Source organism: Hyperoodon ampullatus (genome assembly GCF_949752795.1).
Source record: "Hyperoodon ampullatus genome assembly, chromosome: X".
NCBI classification, from domain to species: Eukaryota; Metazoa; Chordata; class Mammalia; order Artiodactyla; family Ziphiidae; genus Hyperoodon; species Hyperoodon ampullatus.
The window spans coordinates 129,408,778-129,436,597 of NC_136913.1; the positions used below are offsets into that span (position 1 = coordinate 129,408,778).

The 27,820-nt window shown below is 44.1% G+C and overlaps 1 protein-coding gene across 1 annotated transcript in view; it reads right to left on the reverse strand.

Moving 5' to 3' along the window:
• The window catches only part of CD99L2 (CD99 molecule like 2), a gene marked incomplete at both ends in the record, with an annotated part of 114,925 nt that overhangs the window by 3,583 nt on the left and 83,522 nt on the right, over positions 1 to 27,820 (reverse strand). The window contains 2 exons of the mRNA XM_079728139.1: positions 2,832 to 2,951; positions 3,435 to 3,473. Of these exons, the coding sequence (XP_079584265.1) occupies positions 2,832 to 2,951; positions 3,435 to 3,473 (159 nt within the window). The remainder of the gene's footprint in view (positions 1 to 2,831; positions 2,952 to 3,434; positions 3,474 to 27,820) is intronic.

Consider the following 27,820-nt stretch of genomic DNA (forward strand, 5'->3'; position numbering starts at 1 on the left):
GCAGAGCTGCGCACGAGCCCCAGGAACGGGGACCCCACTGATGTCACATCAGGGGATGGAGGACCCAGGAGGGCTGGTGGGATTCATAAGGGGAGGCGCGGGAGCGGATACAACTTACACACTTGGAAGAAAATGTCAGTAGCACAGCGGGCGGACACAGAAGCAACGGGGGGCTTTTTCAAATGTGGGGATACGCTGCACTCAGTTCCCTTCTAAGGAAACTGGGCGTGATGGTGGTACTCGCACAAGTGTCCAGCTGAGGGGCTCAGGACAGTGTGGGTTTAGCGATGACAAGGACATCACCGACAGACTAAGGGGAAAGGACCGGGGGGAGGGCCACCGACCCTCAGATGGAACGGGGGGCCGGGAGAGGCCCGCAGTTTCCGTGAGCTTCCTGGGAGCCCGTGGGAGCCCCTGTTAGCTCTGCAAGCACGCCGGGACCCCTGGCCTGGGCCCCCCGGCGCCCAGCCCAGCAACATAACACCCTCACCTCCAGGCCAGCCCCCAGAGAGAGAGGTCACATCCACGTCCTCCAGCCTTGCTGCCACAGGGCTTTTCACTGTCAGCTACGCCCCTTCGTTTTGGTTTGTTCTCTCCCAAACAACACACCAATCGCTCAACTCTATGTACCAAGGCCTTCATGTTCTCACATTTTATTGGGTTTTGCCCGCTAATCCAGTTTGCAAAACCTCACATCTGTTTGTTTCAGGAAACAAGTGTGAAAATAATGTACTTTCGCCTGAGTGCCCCCACCGGGACAGACGTCTGTTATCGGCTTTGGACATCAACCTCTTTCTCACTCCTTGTTCCTATCTACTGGCACCCGTTCCCTTCTAGATTCACCGCTTCCCGTCTTGAGTTCCTTCCTTCAACAATCCCCTCAGCCTCTGTCTCCTCAGCTATAAAATGAGGGTGCCCGGCACAGCTGCCCCATCGGGCTGTGGGAGTGCTCAGGGTGGTGACTCACACTCAGTGCCGGGCAGTGTCAGTCGCTGGCGAGCGTGGAGCGCCTGGGAAGCCATGCTTACTGTAAGTTTAGGCCCAGCTTTTAGTTTCTCGTTTACCCAACACGCATTTTAAAGTCTCAAAAGCCATCCCATGGCACACGAGCCACCTGGCCCAGCTCTGCAGTAGGCAGGTATTTGACAGCCGTGGATTGCACTCATCTCACTGTTAGGGTTACAATGCTGAACTGGGGTGAATGGTGGCCCCTAAAGGCTATGTTCATGTCCTCACCAACCTGTGGATATGACCTTATTTGGAAAAAGGGTCTTTGCAGATGTGACAAAGTTAAGGATCTCAAGATGGGATCATCCTGGATTTAGGGTGGGGCCCACACCTAAATGACAAGTGCCCTTTAAGAGACAGAAGATGACACAAACACAGAGGAAAAGGCCACCTGAAGACAGACGCAGAGACTGGAGTGATGCAGCCATAAGCCAAGGGATGCTCGGGGCCACCAAAAGCTGGAAGAGGAAAGAAGGATCATCCCCTAGAGCCTCCAGAAGGAACCAGCACTGCTGCCACCTTGATCTTGGATTTCTGGCCTCCAGAACCATGAGACAATAGATCCGTTGTTTTAAGTCTTCTGAGCTGGGACAAGTGATAGCTCTAAGGCCAACCCAGCCTCCAGCTCTGCACTCCCTCTCACTCTTCCTGTTCACACCACTCTACAGCCAAGCTATTGGCACGATAGCAAGTGGGTGGGAACTCAAGCAGGGCAGCCATGAACAGCTGTGCAGGTTGTGCACTGAGATGTGAACCCTGTCCCTGGAGCACTGCTATGCACAGCCTGTGGAGCACCAAACACAATGGAGACGGCAGCAATATCCGCACACAAAGCATTCTGGGACCCAAGTCATTTCCTGGGAAGCTCAGGTCCAGGCTAGAATTAAGCGCAGAGGCCCAGAGCAAGGGAAGGGGAAGCCTCACAGGGGATGGTCCTGAGCTGCAGGAAAGAGGAAAACTATGGCTGAGTCAGGGCCTCTCACTTGAACTAAAAATCGCCTGTCTTCAACCAGAGACACTCTCGGCAAACAGCGACACATCGACACTGTGAATATGAAACCATGACAATGGCATCCCCACGGGGCTCCCCCCCACACGGGGCTCCCCCGACATGGGGCTCCCCCTGACACGGGGCTCCCCCCAACACAGGGCTCCCCCGACACAGGGCTCCTGTGGGTGGGCTTCTCAGACACATTCCATCTCTAACTATTCAGTTCACACACCTTGGATAGAGTCACAGCTACAGCCTAAAATGAAAGCCACCTATGTTACGAAGCTGGTGTGTAAGGGAGGAACCACACTCTCCTCTTTGTTTTAAACAGTTCATGATTCTCTGGCTCACAGGGAGGAGCGGGGGCACCCAGGCAGCGGGCAGCGGCTCCTTGGGATCTGAGAGGGAGGGGAGGGCTGCCAGGACCTCCGAGGTCCTGGGGACGCCTGCCTTCTGCCTCCAAAGGGCCCACGTCCCCTTGGGTGAGGTCCGAAGCCACGTGGATATCCAGGGGCTCTCCTGTTCTACGAGAAACCCAGGGCTCACCCTTGGAAGATCAAGGTCATTGGGCCCAGCCCAGTCCTCTCTTCCACGCCGCTTTACACTTCAGTTTGGCCGAGGTCTGTCCCCAAGAGTTTTAAAAAGTGCAGCACCACCTCCACCTCAGCCTGGGGAGATCTGCTGAGGAGGTGTTTTGGGCAGGCTGTGGAAGGTTCCTGAATCTTAACTTGCTCGGGGTTCTGCCCCTTCCCCTCCAAAGCCCTGGCCCCTCTGTTCACGTCGAGCAGCGGAAGGGTGCAGCCACAGGCGGCCGCAGGGCAGGTCCACTTACGCTGAATGCTGAAGCAGAACTTCTTCTGCTGGTAGGAGATATAGCTGGAGACAGCGCCGATCAGGGCCATGGCCAGAGCACTGGCCACGCCAGCAATGGTGCCGGTCTCTGCCGACATGCCTGGGGAATGGAGAGAGGCGGGGTCAAGCCCACGACACCACAGGGATCGGCTCAGGCACCTGGCTCTCCTCTAGCCAGCGAGCTAAGCTTGTTCTAGGGCCCGTGACCCCCAAGCCAATGTGTGGGGCTGTGCCACTTATACCGAAGGGCGGGAAATGACACAGTGTGCCCACGGGTCTACCAAGTACTGCCCGTTTTCTGTAAGGATTTCCATTTTGAGCAGCTTGAAAGGTGGCTGTGGAGGCACTGCAGCCTCCACCCCGCCAGCTGAGGCCCAGATAGGCCAGCGGGCTGCCCCTGGAGCCACTTCCCCGGGATCCAGAGCTTCACGCTTAATTCCTTTAAATGGCTGCACTCCTGTGCTGGTGGCCTCACGGATGGGTCTCTACCAGGAACTGTCACGGGAGGGTCAGGAAGCCCAGCTCTGAGACAAAAGCGGGCCAGTTTGTGGTTTCCAGCAGAAACCTCGGGACTCAAACTCACCGGATCCTGAGTCGTCCCCGCTGCCATACTGGCCATCACCTGCAGAAAGGACAAAAGCCGTCAGTGTCCTCCGTGACCACCAGCTCGGGGTCGGGAGGGACAGCCCCTTCCCGACTGGCTGAGCCTTCCGGGTCCACCTCTGCCCCAGGCCCCGCCAGCACAGCCCCTGTGGGCTCTGCCCTGACTGTAGCAAGACCTGCTTCCTTATGCCTGTCACCTGCCAAAGCCCAGGTGGGACGCTTTATTTTTGAAGTGACAGCGACTGTTCACTGACAACGTGTTACATCCTGGCTCTTCACACGCAGTCCGCTGGGGCAGGTGCGCCCAGCAACCATCCCCAACGATAGCGCAGGGAGCAGAGGTGCGCAGGTGGGGGACTTGCCGGCAGGGGGCGGAGCTGAGCCCACACCAGGCGAGCCTGCCTCTGAAGGACAACATGGCGTGGGTCCCATGCATCTAGTGTCCCCTGTAAAAATATATTTATCGTTTACCTAATTATAGAAACACGGTTATGTAAAACTTTGTTTTAAACAAGGACGAAAGACTAGCATAAAAATATTTCATCATCCTACTACCCAAAGAGATTTATAGTTAATATTTCAATTTCTTTTCCTCCTGTCCTTTGCCCTTTACCTGGTTTTCTTCAAATCCAGATGCTTCTGCTCATGTAACTTAGGTGCACGTACGGTGCCCTTATGATATGCTATAGGATTAAGTGGTAATCAGGAGCTTTTTAAGGGCCATCCACTTCTGGCTTGGCCTAGAGTTTGAGTTGTTCTTGGAACATAAACCAATGCAGGCTGACAATCGCCTATCTAGGATTTTGAAATTCAAAAGGCTCTGAAATATTACAGAGATGGGGAACAGATTAGTGGTTGACAGGGGTTAGAGAGGGTGAAGACGGAGGGAGGTGGCTGTGATGAAAAGAGGAAAACGGGAAGGATCCTTGTGGTGACAGAAGTGTTCTTTTCTTGACTGCAGTGGTGGTCACACAAACCTACATGTGATAACATTTCATAGAACGAAACAGACACTCTCTCTCTCTCTCTCTCTCACTCACACACACACACACACACACACACACGCTGCCCAGACAGCAGCTCCCTAACAAGCAACCAGTGCCATTTAGGACATTAATTAGCCTTGAGCACTCCCTTCACGGTCCCTCTTCTTCTCAGGACATGATGCTCATTAATGGAGGGAGGCCATGTTCCCAGAGCCCAGGGTTCTTGGGGGAAACTGCTCTAGTACGCTGGGGGGATGCACGTGCATGAATTGTAACCAATGTCCCCCCTCCGGTGGGGCATGCTGCTCATGGGTAGGCTGGGGGCGCAGGGAACTCTCCGTACAATGTGCTCAATTTTGCTGTGGACCTAAAATTGCTCTTAAAAATAAAGTCTTTTTTAAAAATAAGAGTCTTGGGGGAGAAAATGAGGTTTGCTATGTTCCCACCTGGGACTGAATCCTTGAGTTAAATGCATTTTACAGACATCCCTGATTGGAAATGAATGGTTATTTACAAAACAAGGAGCACTGGCATTTTCAAAAACACAATCACTGCTGTTGGAGGAAGCAGAGCAGAGAGGAGGACATGAGTCACCCTGTGCGTTAATGTGTGAGCAGCGAGGTCACCTGTGAGGACTTGGAGTCCGGCTGCACTGGCCCATCACTGGTCCCTTCTGCTGCGCCGGAGGCGGCTGTCGCAAGGGTAGCGGCCACCCCTCACAGGCGTCCTCTGCTGACGTGTTCATGTCACTAGATTTCCAGATAGGAATGAGCAACTCAACCCACTCTTGGGTTCACCTTGAGCTGGAATGAAGCTGAGTGTTCCCAAGTCTCCCTTTCCTGATTAATTCTTGATCATGAGGATTCACAACAACTTGAACCTCACCATCTGTATGGCCAGGAGCTATGAGGGTGTTACATGAAATGTAAACAGGAAGGCCCCCTGATCTCCAGGGGCATCTGGAGAGCTCTGGCTGCCCCTGGTTGTCAAAAATATTCAAATGCTTAATTCTTCAGTCTCTAGGAATCCCTGACTATCTGACCATCTGTGATTGGACACAAGCGTTTTTCTAAGAAGATGACAAATAAATGTTACTCCCTCCTCAAAAAGAAATGTGATCCCATCCTGTGGGTCACTCACTGCTCAGATGGGCACGTGGGCTGAGATACTAAGAGGTTAAGGAAAGAACAATTGGAAAGTAAGACCCCAGTCATTCTAGATCCTTCCATCCCTTCTAGTGGCATGAACCTGAAGTAAAGTCGGCCACCAAGGCTTGCCATTGGAGTTAGCCAAGCCAATGTCATGGTTTTGATCCCTATTTGGCTACTGAGCTCCATTCACTTCCTCTGAGCACGGGCTGAACCCAGTTCCTTTACGAAATGCATGCCATGCAAAAGGTGGTACAGGGACAACTGGTGGCCCAGTGGCATAACAAATTTATCCAAACCAACACCACCAAGGAAGTAAGTTTCCAATAAATATAAAATGGATGAAGCCATAAAAGCACTACGAGAAAATGTAGGACAACATTTATATTGTCTTGGGGTAACGAATGACTTCCTAAACCTGGCCCTCAAGCCAGGAGCCTGAAATGGAAAAGATTATATCAAAAGTCAAAACTTCCATACTAAAAGCACAAGAAACGAAAGGGAAAACTGGATAAATTGGACTCTGTCAAAATTAAAAACCTTTGTGCTTCATAGGACATCATCAAGGAAGTGGAAAGACAGCCCACAGAATGGAAGAAAACATTGGCAAATTCTATATCTGACAAGGGATGAGTATTGAGAATAAAGAACTTCTACTACTCAATAAAAAGGCAAATAATTCAATTTTAAAATGGACAAAGGATAGGAAGACATTTCTCCAGAGAGATATACAAATGGCCAATAAGCACACGAAAAGAGCTCAGCATCATTAGTCACCAGGGAAATGCAAATCAAACCCACGATGAGATACCACTTCACATGCATTAGGATGGCTACAATCCAAAAAAGGTAAATAGGTGTTGGTGAGGATGTGAAGAAATTGGATCTTTCAGACAATGCTGATGAGAATGTAAAATGCTACAGCTGCTGTGGAAAACAGGTTGGTGGTTACTCCCAAAGGTAAACACACAGAGTTACCACAAGACTGAACAATTCCACTTCTAGATATATATACCCAAGAGAATTGAAAACGCCTGACCACACAAAAACTGGTACACTGATTTCATTGCAGCATTAGTCGTAAAAGCCAAAATGTGGAAACCACCTAAAGGTTCATCAATTGATGAAGGGTAAATAAAATGTCTTTGGAAGGTATGAAAAGAGATTAATAATCCCTAATGTAAAAGGAGCCCTTACACATAAATGAGTAGAAAATGGGACAATGGGCATGAATAGGCAATTCACACAATATATTAAGAGTGTCTAATAAGACAGAGGTGAAAAGTGTTTCACTTCTTGGATGCAGAGAAATGGGAAATTTAAACAGGATGGCATTTTGTACTGATCAAATCTGCGAAGATTACAAAACTAAAATACCCAGTGAAAGTGAGTATATGAGCAAACAGGCAGCTGTTTCCTTCCTAGTGGTGGAAACGGCAGCTGGTACAATTGTAATGGAATGCCATGTGGCAGTACACTCGAAGAGCTGCGTCTTTATTACACCTCCTGTGACTCAGCAGTTCAAGTTCTAGGAATTTGTCTGACAGACAATTAAGGTTTTATACATTTGGCGATGAGGAAGTTCATCCCAGCACTGTGTACAGTAGTAAAAAGCTGGAGGAAAAACCCTCTCTGTACAAATATAGGCCCTGGTTAAAGAAGTCACAGTGAAACATAATATTATGCAGTGGTTGACATGATTTTTTAAAGGACTCCCTAATACAGAAAAAGATATTCAGGGTGTTATTGAATTTAAAAAACTGGTTTTAAAAAGGTAACATGATCCCATTTTTGTAAAAATATTTCCAAATATATACTTTATGCTGTGAGCATACACTCCCAATTATTACTAGTGATTCTCCCTAGATGGTAAAACAATAAACAACTATTTTTCATAGAATTTTTCAAAGAATGTTTAAAATATGCAAGCCTCACGCAAATCTATCTACATCTACTTTCCCAGAACTGGAGAAATAGTTCAAAGAGGTTATTTCACAGGTCACTGGCAGGACCTTCATTTTCATGGACAATATGTTTTGTATCCTCACCTGCCTTCTGAGTTCACAATTATACAACACAACTACATACCAAAGAGTCTAGAGTCGCCTTCTATTGTACTAGAAATTCCCTGGTACAGCATATCTCAGATTACAATTTGCTTTGAGTATAGACACCTATACATGTAGATAGTTATGGAATGCCAGAGCTCTAGGGACCACTGTTATAGCGATAGTGACTGCCATAGCTGTAGGGACTGCCACCATAGCTCAAGAGACCCCATAGCTATAGTGCCCACCATAACTATAAGGGCTCCTATAGCTATAGTGACCACTTTAGCTACAGAGAACACGAGGCATTACCCTGTTGTCAACAGAAATGTTACCTCAGCATCTTCCAACATAAAAGACAACAATGCACACACATTGATACATACAGACATATCAATCTTGAGTCACAACAGCCGCATGCCTGTCAGACAGGGATGCAATGCACCGACGTGTCCCTCACTGACAACAGTGCAATTCCAGGCTCACTGCCAGTGCCTGACACGTCTGATTTGCCACGGGCATGCAGAGCCACGTGACAGTGGTAGATAACAGCTAGAACGGCCGGGGGGGGGGCGTTCAAGTGGTTCAGGACCTCTGTAAGTGTGCTAGAGTTCTAGCAGCCACAGCTAGGAGTTTTAGATTTTTTTAAAAATTATCTTCATTATTAAAAAAAGTGGCAGCAGAAATGCAAAGTAAAATTTAAAAAAACTGAAAAATGAATAAACAAAGAGGGACAAACACTTGCTTCAAATGACCCATGGTTACAAAGTCAAATCGAACTGAAAAGAGTCAGCCAGAACCTGGCTCCCTAGGCTAACCGCTGGGGATGCCATTCCTCACTGTTCCAGAAAGTCTCCAAGGCCCAGATCTCCTCCATCCCCCACCTCAGGGAAGAGAACGGTCACCCTACCCTCTAGATAACGTGACAGGTGCCCCAACCCAGCACTGAGCTGTACAACCCATCTACCTATGGCAAGCTCGCAAGACACCAGAAGTCATCTCAGAGAAAAGCCCTGTGTTCATGCTGCCCTCGTGTGTGCATGTGTGCGTGCGTGTGTGTACGCGCATGTGTGTTGGGGGCAGGGGCTCTGAGGGAGCATGTGGGTTTTTTCACATTCTAGAACACTAGAACCAGAGAGCTGTTCTTCACATCTGAAACATCCTATTTCTTCATGTTATGAAAGCTGAAAAAAACCAGAAATGGGTCCATAGAGAGACATGGAAAGGGCTGTGTGGCGGCAAGTCCTTAACTTTTTTCAGCTCCCAATAGAAGGCAATGTTTCTGGGGTAAAAGCCCTTCCACTTAAGCTCTTTTTCCATGATTATGTTCCCATCGAGACCCAATGCCCTGTTGCATGAGATCAACTTAACGGCTTGGAAGGGACCATGACAGCGCCCATATATTTCGAGATGGTGACTGTAAATACAGTAAAAATGGAAGAGGAACGATTTCTTTAAACTCAGGAGGGAAAGTAGATAAACACAACGTGGTATATCTATACAAGGGAATATTATTCAGCCGTAAGAGGAAATGAAGTACTGAGCCACGCTATAATGTGGATGAACCTTGAACACATGCCAAGTAAAAGAAGCCAGACACAAAAGGGCAAATGCTATACGATTCCACTTAAATGAGGTACCTAAAGTAGTGAAATTCACAGAGGCAGAAGGTAGACTAGTGGCTATTAGGGGCTGCGGGGAGGGGAGAATGGGGCGTAACTGCTTAATAGGTACAGTTTCCCTTTGGGAAGGTTCTGGAGATGGATGGTGGTGATGGTTGTACACTTTCAATGATTAAAATGGTAAATGTTATGTATATCTTACTACAATAAAAAAATTTAACTCAGTAAGGAACCCTGGGGGCCTGGAAGGCTCTAGAAGACTGGAGGTTCCAGGTGGGGAGCTGAGAAGAGAAACAAATGGAATGAAAATTCAAAGGCAGGAAGCAGTCTGCTGAGTCTGTCCAGGCACCTGCGAGACAAGAGGGGAGAGCAGAGGAAGCTGTCTGTGTAAAGCCCTGGAAGGCACTCTAAGACCGAGGCTCCTGGGCACCAGAAGGCTGCAGCTGCAGGGAAAGAGCACTGGAACTACAGTCAATTCACTGACCGCAGCCAGACACAGCTCCTCATTGAACCCTGGGAAGTAAAGGCGATGGGTTCCCGCTTCACACGTGGGGACACCTTCACACACCTGGAGGGGAACGTCTACATCTCTTTAGAGGTACGGGTTTTGACTCTTGCCTCTGGTTTTAAGAACTACATGCTTTGGCCTTAGAAACTACCATCTGGGAGTGAAAAGAGTGCTCAACCTGGTTCTAACATGAAATTTTCTTTTTTGGCTAAAAACAATGATGCAGTATTTTCTGCTAATGACATCCCTGCTCCCCTCCACGCTCTTTCCCAACTGAGGACAGACACCAGGAGCCAGAGGAAGATCAGGTAAGGCGTTTGCTTCATGAACGGGGCTTCTGAGTACTTCTCTGCTACCCCCCCTCCCCGCCCCTCACAAAACCACCTGGGGGAGAGCTGGGTTCACAGATCAGATTTATAGAGTTCACCGCCCGTAAGAGTGCACATTTACCCACCAGTTACATGAGGGGCACAGCCTCCCTCATCGCCCCCTTTGGGGTCCAAAAGAAAGCATTTCATGCCACGATGCCATCACTCGAGTGGCCCACAGGGTCGTCAGCCTAGCCAATCAAATGTGTCACTCTTCATGGGAAAGCGTGGGCGGGAGGGGAGAGAGCAAAGCCAGGTGTTTGGTCCATCCTGGTCCCCTTGATTTCAGGAAACTTTTATTGGGGGTGCCAGGGATACACAAGGAAAAAGGTGCCTGCCTTCAGGAAGCCCAATATAGCAGGAGTGAAAAAGCTACACGTGACTCGGTGTGACTCAGTAATGCCAGGGGCTATGCTGTACCAGCAGGATGACAGAAGTTCTATGAGAACCAAAGGCACGAGATGGGCGCAGTGCCACAGGGCCACAGAGGGGAGGGGCCTCCAGAGAGGAGGGGATCTTTGAGGTGTCCCTTAAGGGATCAGTGGCTGAGCATTTGCTGGACATGAGTGGGAATTCATCTGGTGGAAGAAAGGCATTTAAACAGAGGAACAGCATGTGAAGGCACAAAGATAGGCATGGACCAGCTCATTCACATGTCTGGAGTCGAAATGAAGTTGACGGTCTAGGGCAGAAAGATATGTCAGCAGGATAAGGGGCTTGAACTTATCTTATAGGCATTAGGGAGCCATTAAAGAGACTTTGTTGTTGTTGTTTTGGCTTAAAAATTTTTTCCCAACAATTAAGAAAACGTTCAAAAAAGTTGAAAACACTGTACAGTGAACACTCATACACCCACCATCTGGATTCTATAATTAACAGTTTACATTATTCACTTTATCATATGTCCATCCATCCCTCTATCCATCCAATCTTATTTTTGTGATGCATTTCAAAGTAAGTCTCAGACATCTGTACGCTTCACCCGTACACATATTATAACCTAGATTTCCATGTTTGCTTGTGATTCCTTTTTTAAGGTAAAATTTACATATAATAAAATACTAATCTTACATGTACCATTTCGTAAGTTTTCACAGATGCATACACCTGTGAAACCCATACCCCCACTGAGATACAGAATTAACATCAGTCCAGAAAGTTCTCTCACGTCCCTGTCCAATTAATCCCCGTTCTCACTCCAATCCACAGCAGCTGTGGATCTCATTTGTAACATTAGAAATTAGTTTTACAAATATTAGAACTTCACGTGACTGGGCTCATATAGCATGTACTGTTTTTTTCACTGGCTTCTTTCACTCAGCATAATATTTTTGACATTTATTCATGTTATTCTGTGTTTCAGTAAGTCATTCCATTGTATGAATATATATCACAATTTGTCTATCCATTCTCCTATTGATAATTAGGCTGTTTACAGTTTCTTTTGTTGTTGTTTTGCTATTATAAATAAAGTCGCTTTTAGAATTCTGTTATAAGTCTTTTTTGGACATAAGCTCTCATTTTTCTTAAAAATAAGTGAAATTGCTGGGTTATTGGGGAGGTCTATGTTCAGTTTTATAAGAAACTTTACATTCACACCAACAACGTACGAGTGTTCCAGTTGCTCCACTTACATACTAACATTCGGTATCTGTCAGTCTTTCTGATTTTAGCCATTCTGGTGGCTGTGTTGTGATAACTCATCATGGTTTTCATTCGCATTTCCCCAATAAAGATTTTGAGCATCTTCATATAACTTCTTTTATGAAGTGTCTCTTAGGCTCATTTTTTAATTGGGCTGTTTGTCTTTTCATTATTACACAATACTTTTAAACAGAGGACTGACAAGATCATGTTCCTGGTGATTCTCTCTGGCAGCTGCATGGAGGACAGGCTGGAGCCAGGAGACCAGTTAAGAGATTAAGGTAATGACCCAAGGGTAGGTGATATGGGCCTGGGCTTGAGGGGAGGCAAAGAGAAAGAATATTCCAAATTCAAAAGATACTAGCGGAGAGGATGTCTGGCATGAGGGGTTGAGGAGGTCAACAAATCCTCTTCTCAAAAAGCAACTATAACCCTGGACAATCAAAGACAGCCATTTCAGGAAACAGATTTAGTTCCTGTGAGAACACCTGGAATCTGAGGCCTTTTCCCCCAGGGTTGCTCTCATTTCCCCTTCTCCCAGGTCTTTCAGCAGCTAGTTTAACTGGGGAGAGGTGGACAGGCCATGGAAATCAGCAACTGCACTACCGCTGCCAAACGGGACCCACATGACTTGGAGAGCCAGCAGCTCCTTTAGCCTGAGCAAGCTAACCAGTCAACTAGCCAGGGATTTAACAGAGACGTGAGACAACCATAGGGGGCTTGATACACTCTCCACATAGCCTTGGTTGCCCTGAAGCTGAGGACATGCCCAGCAGAGACAGTATTGGTATTGGCTGAAGGCCAGCTACAGACAACAATGGAGCAGAATTGAGAGTCCAGAAACAAACTCTTACATCTATGGTCAATTGATTTTCCATAGGAGCCAAGACAGTTTAGTAGGGAAAGGAAAATCTTGTCAACAAGTGGTGCCAGGACAATTGGATATCCACATGCAAAAGAATAAAGTTGGACTCCTATTTCACACCATATACAGATGAACTAAAAGATGGAACAAAGGCATAAATGTAAAAGCAAAAACAATAAAACTCTTAGAAGATGACATAAGAAAAAACCTTCATGAACTTAGTTGTTCTTAAAACACCAAAGCATGATCCGTAAAAGAAAAAAAAAATTGATAAATCGAACTTTATAAAAAAATAAATTTTATTATTTGATAAACAACACTATGAAGAAAAGGAAGAGACAAGCCACAGACTGGGAAAAAAATATTTTTAAAATCATATACCTGGAAAAGGATTTGTATCCAGGTTAAAAATAGAACTAATAAAAGCAAACTGAATTTTTCACATGGGCAAAAAATCTGAACAGACTTCAAAGAACAGTATAAAATAAGAATATAAAAGGATGCTCAACATCAGTTCCCATTAGGAAAATACAATGAAAAAACAATTAGATACCCCTACACAAGTATTAGAATGCCTAAAATGAAAACAAAACAAAACAAAACAAAAAACATACCCTGACAGAACCCTCTTACACTGCTGATGGGAATGTAAATTGGTGCAGCCGTTATGGAAAACAGTATGGAGGTTCCTCAGAAAACTAAAAATAGAGATACATGATCCAGCAATCCCGCTCCTGGGCATATATCCAGACAAAACTACAATTCAAAAATATACATGCACCCCAATGGTCACTGCAGCACTATTTACAAAAGCCAAGACTTGGAAGCAACCTAAGTGTTCACTGGAAGATGAATGGATAAAGAAGTTGTGGTACATATATACAATGGAGTATTACTCAGCCATAAAAAAAAGAATGAAATAATGCCATCTGCAGCTACATGGATGGACCTAGAGACTATCATACTAAGCAAAGTAAGTCAGACAGAGAAAGAAAAATACCATATATGATAACACTTACATGTGGAATCTAAAATATGACACAAATGAACATATCTACGAAACAGACTCACAGACACAGAGAATAGACTTGTGGTTGCCAAGGGGGAGGGGGTGAGGGAAGGAAGGATTGGGAGTTGGATATTAGCAGATGCAAACTAGTATATATAGGATGGATAAACAACAAGGTCCTACTGTTGTAACATGGGGAACTATATTCAATATCCTGAGATAAACCATAATGGAAAAGTACATATATATATTTATGTAGAACTGAGTTACTTTGCTATACAGCAGAAATTAATACAACATTGTAAATCAAATATACTTCAAAAAAATTTTTTTTAAACCCTGACAATATCAATTGCTGATAAGGATGTAGAGCAACTGGAACTCTCATTCATTGCTCATGGAAAAGGTATTGGGCTGGCCAAAAAGTTCGTTCGGCTATTCCCATAAGATGTAAGAGGTCGGGTTTTCTCAAACGAACTTTTTGGCCAACCCAATATAATGGTACAGCCACTTCAGAAGACAGCTGGGAAGTTTACTGTAAAGCTAAACATAGATTTACCATATGACCCAGAAATTATATACCTAGGTATTTACCCATGTGGACTGAAAACTTATGTCTGTACAAAAACCTGTATGTAAATATTTATAGCAGCTTTATTTATAATCACCAAAAGCTAAATGCAACCAAGATGTCCTTCAATAGGTGAATGGACAAACTGTGGTACATCTAGACAATGAAATAATATTATAAAGAAATGACTTACCAAGCCATGAAAAAACATATAGGAACCTTTAATGCACATTGCTAAATGAAAGAAGCCAGTCTGGAAAGGCTCCATACTGTATGATTCTAACCATATGACATTCTGCAAAAGGCAAAAGCTATGGAGATGATAAACAGATCAGTGGTTGCACCAAGAGAAAATGGATTATGGTTGAGGAAAGAGAGAGTGGCTGAGTACCAAAGGGGTATACAGAAGAACTTCTATGGTGACACTGTTCTGTATGGTACTTGGGTGCTGGACACATGACTATATGCATTTGTAAAAACCCATACAAATGTATATCACAAGGAGTGACCTTTAATGTATGCAAGCAAAACATCAACCAGGTTGGTGGGGGATCCCAGGATGGAATGTAGACTGTGACAAATGAATGTATCTGCATTATAAATGTATGTCAGAACTGCACTGGATGGAGGGGTAATAAAAGAGCTATGCAAGTAACTTTAAAAAAAAATGGTATTTTGACTGAAACTGTAAGGTAAAGACAAAAGAAGAAAAACAAACACTGGACTGTAGTTGGTAAAGCTGCGTCTCATAGGGGTATGGGTTAACAATTATGATTGCGCTATACACATATAATACCAGAATTGAGCAAGTAAGCAAACAGTTGATGGATGGTGGGTTTCTCATTGTCAGAGAGAGAAGTTAAAGATCAGCAAGAAAGGAATACTAAAATATGTCTCCAACTGTAATCTACTGCTAGAAGGCTTAAGTATGAACTCATGTTTAGGTTAATACAGATGCTGATGAATAGATACAGAAATAATTATAGATACATATATATACACAGTTTATTAATAAAATACATCCATGTACTTCCTGTTTCCTAGTTCTGCCCACTTAAAGGGTTTAGAAGTAGCAACATCCCACTAATGGATACACTCAACACCCAGACCTTGGTTTCTAATACCCTTCCCTTTCAGTGGGCAAGAGAATGACATACCACTGGACGCTCAAGGAAGGAGACCCACCAGGCAACAGTGTTTAGGAAGAAGAAGTGAATGAGAACAAGAAAGTGGGAGAGTGCCAGGTAGGGCCCAGGAGGAAAGAATGTGAAGGAGGAGGTGGTCATCAAAGTGAAATGCTGCAGAGGTCACATGGGACAGAGGGTTGTGACCACCAAGAAATGACTGGGGACCAAAGAGCAACTCCAGGGGAATGGGAGGAGAGGCTTGCATACACTAAGGTGTAGACCACAGAGGGGACAATGAGGAGATGAAACTCATTAGCTCAAGCTTCTCAGTCAGTGAAAATGCTAGGGAATGGAGGAGGCTGATGGGACCTGTTGATGAGAGACAGTCACTACTACCTACAGACAAAATACGGGGCACTTACAGGGCCATGAGAAATGTTTTCTTGAGAAAACATATACAACAGATAACACACTATCTCAGAAATACACTCCGAAACTATAGTTGAGTCTGTGTGCCTAAAACCCAGTTAGAAAATGCATTAATTAGGACTGTTTTTATGCTGAAGATCATCATTTATTTAAATGTGGTGCTTTATCTTCATACATGGCATTAGCACGTTTGCATAGAGAAGACTGTCTGAGAACTTCATGGTGTACTTATCATAACCTAAGTTTCAGTTTCACACTCGTATTTTTTGCCGGGACTCCCTACTTTCTTTTACTGACACCTATAATGACAGAGAGTATATCTTACGCTAATAATTGATTATTCTTTACAACAGAAATTCAAATATGAGCCTAATTAAAGAATTTCCTAACACTTCTTCCTTGTTAAAACATGTACTTTTAATAAGGAAACCCCTCTCTTCTCACCATCTGGAAATACCATTTGTCACCCGGGAGTAATTGGCTAATTTGCTGGGTTTGCCCTTTAAATGTTCCATGTTCTCCTGACACCTGTGAGTTTCATTTAGAGGTTTTCAGAGTTTTTACTCAAAATGACACTGTTTGGAAAGGTGGTTTGAAGGACAGATTTGACTACAGTATCCTTTAATCAGAAGACAACACTGTTCCCATACGAAAGGCACACAATTCCTACAAGAAAGAAGCAGATGCTAGTGCCACAGCCTAGATTGTGGGGAGTAGAGCAGGCTGACACTGGATACAATCACAACATGTTACACTCAGAACTTGTTGTTACACTCAGAACCACAAATCACAACCACAACAGGGAATGACCAAAAAATGCTGTACCCACAACTTAGCATCACAACAGGTTACCATCACAATAGTTACAATCATAAAAACTTACCACCAGAAGTACAAGTTACAATCACAACATACCATCAGAACAGGTTACAAGCACAAGTACCAACCGCAAATTACAACCCTAACTCATTTTGCCACATCAAGTCTGGCTAACATTGTCTCCATACTAGGATCAGATCTTGCCAATGTATTAAGATAAAAGGTTTAAATCTTTGTGTGATTTGCGGGGGGAACTAAAACTACCTGCCTTGGGGGAGGGTGTGACTCTGAAGGGCTGACACATCAGATACAATTTCATCGACCCAGACCCACAAGTGCATGTGTCCATGTGTACACACACACACACACACACACACAAAGTGCATGCAAAATCTGATGAAATCTGAATAAGGTCTGTATGTGACTTAATAACAATATTGTACCAGTGTCAGCTTCCTGGTTTTGACAATGTAACTATAGTTTTATTAAGGTATCAGGGGAAGCTGGGTGAAGGGTACATAGGAATTTTCCTGAACAATTTGTTTATTTTTACAACTTCTTGTGACTCAAACTACTGCAAAATAAAAAGATATTTTAAAAGATATCTGACTTGCTATGGGTGTCTTAAAAAAGTTTTTGTCCTGATGAGTTTTGCTCCCCCCATCCCAAGAGTGACAGGCTCCCCAGGTTGGGAAGGCTGTTCCCAATGAGTCCTCTGACCTTGAGTCACTGTAACTGGTGCTGCCTTGGCAAACAGCTTCTGCTAGTATGGACACATTAACCCATGCGGCACCTTGGCTTTCCGGAACATCAGGGAAAATGTGTGGCTTTTCCAAACTGCCTCATAAATCCCCCCCTTGAGCTGCACAGTCTCTGTATCATTCCAAGTCAACCCCAAACTGCAAGCAGGGATGTCTAGGAACTAACAACCTTTGATTTCCCAGAGTCTGAGTAAGAACAGCTCCAATCAACCTGGTTGCTGTATAATCCTGTCTTTAACGAGAATAAGGCATTTGGACAAATCAGTGCTCCTACCTTTACCCTTGTCAGGTTTGTATTCACCACCTCCTAATATGTCTTCAAGATCCTTGTCTGAAAAACCTAGAGAAAACAAAACACACATCTCAATGCCAAAAACAGTTCTCAGAGACAAGAAATTTGTTACTTAATGTTGCCCAACATCCCCAGAAAGTGATTGCCACTTAAGAGGATCCTTGATGAATGCGTAGGCAAAACTCTAAAGGGGCCCCCCAAGATTCCCTCCCACCAGTGTACACACCCCAGTATCCCATGACTGGGTGCAAGCAGAACCATGCATAGGATGGCTATCAACCCGTGATTAGGTTATATTACATGCCGAGGTGAACGGACTTTGCAGATGTAATTAAGTTACCACATCAGTTTGACTTGGCATTAATCAAAAGGCAGATTTTCCTGGGTGAGCCTGAACTTAATCAAGTGAGCCCTTTAAAACAGGGTTGAGGGCCTCCTGAGCTCAAACACTAGAAGCAACAGACTTAGCCTTCCTCTCCCCCTCCCTGCTCTTCTCTACTCCCCCCTCCCCCTCCCCCCTTCTCTCCCCTTCTGTCTAGTCTCTGGTTTTTCTCCTGGTGGTCTTAAAGAAGCAAGCAGCCACTTGTCCTAGAACTGCAAGGAAACGGTTCTCTGCCAACGAGCACATGAGCTTGGAAGACAACCCAACCTCAGCTGAGACCCCAGACCTGGAGGACACTGTGACTGAAGGTGTATGAGGTTCTGAAGAGAAAAACTCAGCTGAGCTGTTCCTGAACTCCTCACCAAAAGAAACAGCTTGTGATCATTTGTTATGGTGGCAACAGAAAACTAATACAAGGAAACCAAAAAATTAATTTTATTATAGCTCAACCATTGAGTACACATCTTTTAATATTCTGTGATGAAACGGGAAGCATGCTTACGGCATGTCTGTTCCACTCCAAAGTCCTATAGTTGACTCAAAAAAGCACATGTGTGACTGTTTCAATTCTGCTTTGTATTAGCTGCTTTCTGTCATGAAAGACTACTTTTACTAGAAAGAAAGAATGATGGGCTAACTATGGTTATGGCAGCTTGAGTATTTGGCAGGTGTTTTCTTGAAAATGAATGAAATGGGGCTGTTACTTTAAAGAAAACCACTGGCAGTTCTTGTTGCCAGTGATAATATTTCAAACAAAAAAGAGAATTTTGAAAAATCTATATCTACCACTGTGAGCTTAACAACCTTCCAGTACTTAAAGACTTTTTCTAATGAGATGGTGGTGATATTAACCAATGTGAATTTGGGGCACTGCATAATGAAATATGGCATTATTTGGTAGGTCAAAAGACTTAAGAACATCAATATTTTCCAAATGACCAATGCGTAATGCACAAAACCATGAATGGGTAAAAGTTCCACTAAAAAGTACATGAGAATCCATGGGGAGTTTAATGAAATCAACTATGGAAAATTCGTTGATATGGTTTCACATTCTACACTGCACTTAACCTATAAGAAACAACCAGTGGTCGAGTTTGGGTGTCTTACCAAAGAAAAATGATGTGGATCAATGATCTGAAAAGTCTATTAAAATATTATTCCCCTTTCCAATGGCATATCTCTTATAAGGCCAGATCTCCTTCATATACATCAACTGTAACAACATATCAACTTGAGCCCAGAAGGGGATGGAGATGTGAGAGTCTAGCTCTTCTTTTTTTGGCCACACCACAGCGTGAGGGATCTTAGTTCCCCAACCAGGAAGTGCAGAGTCTTAACCACTGGACCGCCAGGGAAGTCCCCTAGCTTTCCTACTAAGATAGACATTATAGAAAAATGTACAACGATACCACTTTTCTCACTAAATTGTCTTTATCTTGCCATAGTTACTTCTCATAAAATATGCTATTTATGTTACTATGTGTGTTTACTGTCGTTCATTTTAATTTTTTTCCAATTTTAGATTCAAAGATGATAAATATCAACAGATGTGACCCACATCTCAATAGAGATTCTCAATAATTTGGGGAGTCCTGAGACCAAAACATTTGAGAACCACTGTTGTAGGGTTCTCCTAGGCCTTGAAGTGCCCCCAGCTCTGCCAGGCCAGGAGTGGCTCTGTGGGCTGTTGTAGTTAATGAGCTACACCCTGACCAGGGAGCTATAGCACTGGCCTGTGCCTTCAACCAGCTGTGACTTACCTCCTCCTCCTGCACTTGGCTTCCTGTGGCCATGATCTTGATCATTTCGATCATCCAAGGCATCGGCCAAGTCAAATTCTTTTTCTCCAGGGGGCCCTAAAACATAAAAGACAAAGTCAGTTGGTTAAATTACAGGTATAGCTCATTTGGACACATGGCCCCAGAGAGCTCCACGGGGTCCCTCTTTAGTGCCCTCCTCAGAACAGTCGTGTTACCTGCAGGCTTTGCTGGAGCTCTGGTCGCTCCCGGTCTCCTGGTTGTGGTGGTGACATGGTCCCATCTCTCTAAAAGGGGGACGGGGGACAGCAAGGGGAGCACAATTAGTAACAACACACAGCAGCCACTGCACGGCTCAGGGAAGTCACAGCATGAGCACAGCACTCCTGTCCTGGTCCTTGAGGTCCCTCTAATGCCTCTGAAGAATCACTCTGAGGATGACAAAGAGATGTAAGAAGGTTTACACGAGACGAGTTCTGCTTGCTTTTCTTCACAGGATGGGTGGTGAGGTGGACATGATCCCACATTTGATCTGGTGGTTAGTGGAGCTGGGACTTGAGCCCAGATCTCCAGGAGATGACCACATGCTTCAGGGGGTCCTAGAGCTTGAGCACAACCCCTGGGAGCTCCAAGCCTTGGTTGTCACCACTCTCGACCTGGCACCGTAATCACACATAATACTGCCCAGGGATGAAGTGACGTTATATTCCCAGTAGAGTATGGGAGTGTCTCATCAACTGAAAGTGGTTACAACACCAACAAAATATTTTATATAAGTGTGGTTACTGCTGTTAATACTAGGTCTTTCAGCTCAACCATATTCCTTTAAAATTGTGGACTTCTTGCACATCAATTACGTAGCATGCCACACATGAGTTTTCCAATAGTTTTTCTTGAACTTCAAGACTCCCATAACTGTTCCTATAATTGGAGGTAGCAGAGGGACAGGAAATTTAAGGGAAGGGAAAGGCATAGAAAGTGCTGTATACAGTAAGCACTTAGAATAGAAACATCAATGTTTGCGGGGAAAAAAAACCTCAATGACTTTTACAGATCAATAACGTAATCCTCAAACTGCCCAGGTAATTTACAACTCGTTACCTATCTTTTTTGGATAGAGCCTTGGGGTTGTCTATGGATCAAAGAATTATAAGTCTGAATCTTCTGGAAAGAGTGTTAAAAACACAGTAAGACATGACCTGCCAGTTCTCATTAGCAATAAAGGGGGATGTCACATAATGATAAAGGATCAATCCACCAAGAACACATAACAATCGTAAATGTGTATGCACCAAACAACAGAGTCTCAAAACACATGAAGCTAAAACTCACAGAGCTGAGAAAAGAAATAAACAAATCCACAAGTATAGTTGGGGACATCAATACTCTACTCTCAGCAACTGACAGAACTACTAGAATGAAAACCAGCAAGGATATAGAAGAACTAAACAACACAATCAACTAACAGGATGTAACTGGCATAATGGACACTACCCAATCACAGCAGAGTAAGTAACTGTTTAAGCACCCATGGAATATTCACCAACAGATCACACCCTGAACCAGAAAGCAAACCTCAACAAATTTAAAAGTATTGAAGTGATAGAGAGTGGTATCTCTGACTATAATAGAATCAAACTAGAAACAACCAAACCAAAAACAAATAAGAGAAAACAAGAAAATCTCTAAACACTTGGAAATAAACAAGACACTTCTAAATAAAACAAGGGTCAATGAGAAAGTCTCAAAATGAAATTTTAAGAATAAATAGCCCTAATGAAAATGAAAATACAGCATATCAAAATATATGGGAGATGTAGCTAAAGTAATGCTGAGAGAGAAGTTTATAGCACTAAATGCTTAAATTAGAAACAAAGAAAGGTCTCAAATCAATAATCCAAGTTCCTAACCCAAGATACTAGAAAATGAAGAGCTAGATACTAGAAAAACAAACCCAAAGCAAGAAGACAGAAGGAAAAAATATAAGAGCAGAAATCAATGAAATTGAAAATAGAAAAGTAAAATAGATCAACCAAACGGCTTGTTCTTTGAAAAAGTCAGTAAAATTGATATACCTCTAACCTTACTAACAAATATAATTGAAGAAAAAAAGCCCAAAATACTAATATAAGGAATGAAACAGCAGATATCATTATAGATTCTGCACTATTAAAAGGATAATAAGAAAATGCTATGAACAACTTTATGTATTTGACAACTTAGAAGAAATGGACCAATTCCTCGAAATCCACAAACTATCACAACTCAACTCAATCCCGTGTTCACGTACTGTAAGACTAATATTGTTAAGATGACAATACTACCCAAAGTGATCTACAGATTCAGTGCAATCTCTACCAAAATCCAAAACAGTTTTTTGGGCAGACTTAGAAAACCCCATCCTAAAATTCATATGGAGTCTCAAGAGACCCCAAATAGGGCTTCCCTGGTGGCGCAGTGGTTGAGAATCTGCCTGCCAATGCAGGGGACATGGGTTTGAGCCCTGGTCTGGGAAGATCCCACATGCCGCGGAGCAACTGGGCCTGTGAGCCACAATTACTGAGCCTGTGCATCTGGAGCCTGTGCTCCGCAACAAGAGAGGCCACGATAGTGAGAGGCCCGTGCACTGCAATGAAGAGTGGCCCCCGCTTGCCACAACTAGAGAAAGCCCTCGCATGGAAACGAAGACCCAACACAGCCATAAATAAATAAATAAATAAATAAATAAATAAATAAATAAATAAAGCAAACTGTCAACAAGTAAAAATAAACACTGTAAAAAAAAAGAGAGAGACCCCAAATAGACAAAAGAATCTTGAAAAAGAAGAACTCACTTTCCTGATTTCAAAACTTACTACAAAGCTACAGTAATCAAAACAGTGTGGTACTGGCATACGAACAGACATATAGACTAACGGAACAGAACAGTAAGCCCAGACATAACTCTATGGTCAATAGGTTCTTGACAAGGGTACCAAGAAACTGAATATCCACATGCCAAAGAATGAAGTTGGGCCCTTACCTTACACCATATATAAAAATTAATTCAAAATGGATCAAAGTCCTAAACATTAAGAGCTAAAACTATAAAACTCTTAGGAAAAAACGTAGGGGAAAATCTTCATGATATTCGATTTGGTAATCACTTCTTGGATATGACACCAAAAGCATAGGCAACAAAAGGAATAATAGATAAAGTGGCCCTCATCAAAAGTAAAGCCTTTTGTGCAAAGGACACTATCAAGAGAATAAAAAAACAATCCCAGAATAAGAGAATATATTTATAAATCATATATCCAGTAAGAGATTAAAATCCAGACTATATAAAGGACTCCTACAACAATTAGAAAAATGAGATTTAAAGATGGGCAAAGAACTTGAATAGACATATCTTCAAAGAAGATATAGAAATGGTCAATAAGCACATGAAAAATGCTCAAAGTCATTGGTCATTAGGGAAATACAAATCAAATCCATGAGGAGATACCACTTCACACTCATTAGGATGGCTATTATCAAAAGAAAAATGAAAAATAACAAATGTTGGTGAGGATGTGGAGAAATTGGAACCCTGGTATGTTGCTGGTGGGAATGTATAAAATGGTGCAGCTGCTGTGGAAAACACTTTGGTGATTACTCAAAAATTTAAACGTAGAATTACTATATGATCCTTCGATTCCACCTCTAGGTATAAGCCCAAAAGGACTGAAGGCAGGGACTCAAACAGATACCTGCACAATGTTCAATACAGCACTATTCACAACAGACAAAAGGTACAAACAACTCAAACGTCTGCCAATTTATAAACAGATAAAATATGGTATATACACACAATGGAATATTACTCAGCCTTATAAAGGAATGAAATTCTGATACATGCAACAACATGGATAAACTTTGAAAACATTATGCTAAGTGAAATAAGCCAGACATAAAAGGACATATCTTGTATGATTCCACTTATTTCAGGTACCTAGAATGGGAAAATTCTTAGAGACAGAAAGTAGAACAGAGGTTAGCAGGGGTTCAGGGTAGAGGAAAATGAGGAGTTACTATTTACTGGGTACAGAGTTTCTGTTTGGGATGAGGAGAAAGTTCTGGAAATGGATAGTGGTGATGGTTGTACAACATTGGGAATGTACTTAATGCCAATGAACTGTACATTTAAAATGGTTAAAATGGTAAATTCTATGTTAGTACGTTTACCACAATAAAAAAATAATTCAACCTAGATGAAAACACAATCTGAATATTTCTATAACCATTAATGAAACAGAATTTTTAATTTAAAAGCTCCTAAAAAAGAAATTTCCAAGCTTTTTGATGGTTTCACTGGTAAATTTTACCAAGCATTTAAAGAGGAATTAACACCAATTTTATAAAACCTCTTCCAGAAAATAAAGAGGAGGGATATTTCCCAACTTATTTTATGAGACCAGCATTAACCTGATAATAAACACAGAAAAAGACTGTACTAAGAAAAGAACTACAGCCCAGTCTCTCTCATGAACTAATATATAAAATCCTCAACAAAATATTAGCAAACTAAACAGAATGTATAGAAAGAATTATACATCATGAACAAATGGGACTTGTTCTAGTTATGCAAGGCTGGATCAACATTTGAAAAACAATGTGCCCTACAGTATCAGCAGCCTAAAGAAGAAAAAAATCATATACAGGCATACCTCGGAGATATTGTGGGGATGGTTCCAGACCACTGCAATAAAGCGAATATTAATAAAGCAAGTCACATGATTTTTTTTTGGTTTCCCAGTGCACATAAAATTATGTTTACACTATACTGTAGTCTATTAAAGTGCAACAGCATTATGTCCCAAAAAAATGTATGTACCTTAATTAAAAAATATTTTATTACTAAAAAATGCTATCCATAATCTGAGCCTTCAGGGTTCAAGCCCTGGTCCGGGAAGATCCCACATGCCACGGAGCAACTAAGCCCGTGCGCCATAACTACTGAAGCCCGCGTGACTAGAGCCTGTGCTCTGCAACAAGAGAAGCCTGTGCGCAGCAACGAAGAACCAATGCAGCCAAAATAAATAAATTAATTAATTAAAAAATATATTTTACTACTAAAAAATGCTATCCATAATCTGAGCTTTCAGGGAGCAGTAATCTTTTTGCAACAGGAACATCAAAGATCACTTATCACAGACCACACCAAATATAATAATAATGAAAAAGTTTCGAGGACCCTGGGAAGATGGCGGAAGAGTAAGACGCGGAGATCACCTTCCTCCCCACAGATACATCAGAAATTCATCTACACGTGGAACAACTCCTACAGAACACCTACTGAAACGCTGACAGAAGACCTCAGACCCCCCAAAAGGCAAGAAACTCCCCACATACCTGGATAGGGCAAAAGAAAAAAGAATAAACAGAGACAAAAGGATAGGGACGGGACCTGCACCAGTGTGAGGGAGCCGTGAAGGAGGAAAGGTTTCCACACACTACAAGCCCCTTCGCGGGCGGAGACTGCAGGTGGCGGAGGGGGAAAGCTTCGGAGTAGCGGAGGAGAGCACAGCAACAGGGGTGTGGAGGGCAAAGCGGAGAGATTCCGGCACAGAGGATCGGTGCCCTCAGGCACACACCAGCCCGAGAGGCTTGTCTGCTCGGCCGCAGGGGCGGGCGGGGATGGGAGCTGAGGCTCGGGTATCAGCTTTCAGTCGGAGCGCAGGAAGAGAGCCTGAGGGGGTTAGTGCACCACGGCTAGCCCGGAGGGAGTCCGGGGAAAAGGTCTGGAGCTGCCGAAGAGGCAAGAGGCTTTTTCTTCCCTTTTGTTTCCTGGTGCGCGAGGAGAGGGCATTAAGAGGGCTGCTTTGGGAAGCGCTGGAGACGGGCGCGAGCCGCGGCTAAAGGCGCGGACCCTGGAGACGGGCGTGGGACGCTGGGGCTGCTGCTGCTGCTGCCGCCGCCGCGGGGCCTATGTGCGAGCATGGGTCACTGTCCGCCCCGCCTTCCGGGGGGCCTGTGCACCCCGCCACTGCCGGGGTCCCGGAACCCGGGGACGGCTTTCCCAGGAAAGCGTACGGAGCGCCTCGGTCTGGTGCAACGTCACGCTGGCCTCTGCCGCCGCAGGCCCGCCCCACTCTGCGCGCCCCTCCCTCCCCTCTGACTGAGTGAGCCAGAGCCCCCACATCAGCGGCTCCTTTAAACCCGTCCTATCTGAGCGAAGGACGGACGCCCTCCGGCTACCTACGCGCAGAGGCGGGGCCGGTCCAAGGCTGAGACCCGGGAGCTGTGAGAGCAGAGAAGAGACAGGGAAATCTCTCTGTGCAGCCTCGGAGGCAGCGGATTAAAGCTCCACGGTCCACTTGATGTGCCCTGCGTCTGTGGAGTGCATGAATGGACAGCGAATCATCCCAAATTGAGGAAGTGGACTTTGAGGACAAGATTTAAGACTTTCCCCCCTTTTCCTCTTTTTACAACGAATTATCCCAAATTAAGGAGGTGGACTTAGCAAGATTTCAGACTTCTCGCCCTTTTCCTCTTTTTACAACGAAGTAACCCAAATTGAGGAGGTGGACTTGGAGAGCAAGATTTTTGATTTTTCCCCCTGCTCTCTTTTTGTGAATGTGTATGTGTATTCTTCTGTGTAAGATACTCTCTGTATAGCTTTGCTTCCACCATATGTCCCAGGGTTCTATCGGTCCGTTTTTTTTTCAATAATTACTTTTAAATTTTAATAACGCTACTATATTTCATACTTTATTCTATTTTACTTTACCTGCTCTTTCTTTTTTTCCTACCTTCCCTTCCTCCCTCCCTCCCTCCCTCCGCCCCTCCTTTCCTTCTTTCTCTCTTTCTTTCCTTCCTCCCTCCCTCCTTCCTGTCTTTCTTTCCTTCCTCCCTCCCTCCCACCCCTCTTCCTTTCACTTTCTTTTTCTTTCCTTCCTCCGTCCCTCCCTGCTTCCTTTCACTTTTTCTTTCTCTTTCTTTCCTCCCTCCCTCCCTCCCTCCTGTCTTTCTTTCCTTCCTCCCTCCCTCCCACCCCTCTTCCTTTCACTTTCTTTTTCTTTCCTTCCTCCCTCCCTCCCTTCTTCCATTCACTCTTCCTTTTTCTTTCATTCCTCCCTCTCTCCCTCCTTTCTTCCTTTCTTCCTTCCTTCCTTCCTTTCTTTCCTTCTTCCTTTCTTTCTCTCTCTCTTTCTTTCTTCTACTAATTCTTTCTTTCTACTTTTTCTCCCTTTTATTCTGAGCCGGGTAGATGAAAGGCTCTTGGTGCTGCAGCCAGGAGTCAGTGCTGTGCCTCTGAAGTGGGAGAGCCAACTTCAGGACACGGGTCCACAAGAGACCTCCCAGCTCCACATAATATCAAGAAGCAAAAATCTCCCAGAGATCTCCATCTCAACACCAGCACCCAGCTTCAGTCAACGACCAGCAAACTACAGTGCTGGTCACCCTATGCCAAGCAACTAGCAAGGCAGGAACATAACCCCACCCATTAACAGAGAGGCTGCCCCAAAACATAATAAGGCCACAGGCACCCCAAAACACACCACCAGACGTGGACCTGTCCACCAGAAAGACAAGATCGAGCCTCAACCACCAGAACACAGGCTCTAGTCTCCCCCACCAGGAAGCCTACACAACCTACTGAAACAACATTGGCCACTGGGGACAGACACCAAAAACAACAGGAACTACGAATCTGCAGCCTGCAAAAAGGAGACCCCAAACACAGTAACATAAGCAAAATGAGAAGACAGAAAAACACACAGCAGGTGAAGGAGCAAGATAAAAACCTACCAGACCTAACAAATGAAGAGGTAATAGGCAGTCTGCCTGAAAAAGAATTCAGAATAATGATAGTAAAGATGATCCAAGATTCTATTTCCAAGATCCAAAATCTTGGAAATAGAAGAGACAAAATGCAAGAAACAGTTAACAAGGACCTAGAAGAACTAAAGATGAATCAAGCATCGATTAAAAACACAATAAATGAAATGAAAAATACTCTAGATGGGATCAATAGCAGAATAACTGAGGCAGAAGAACGGATA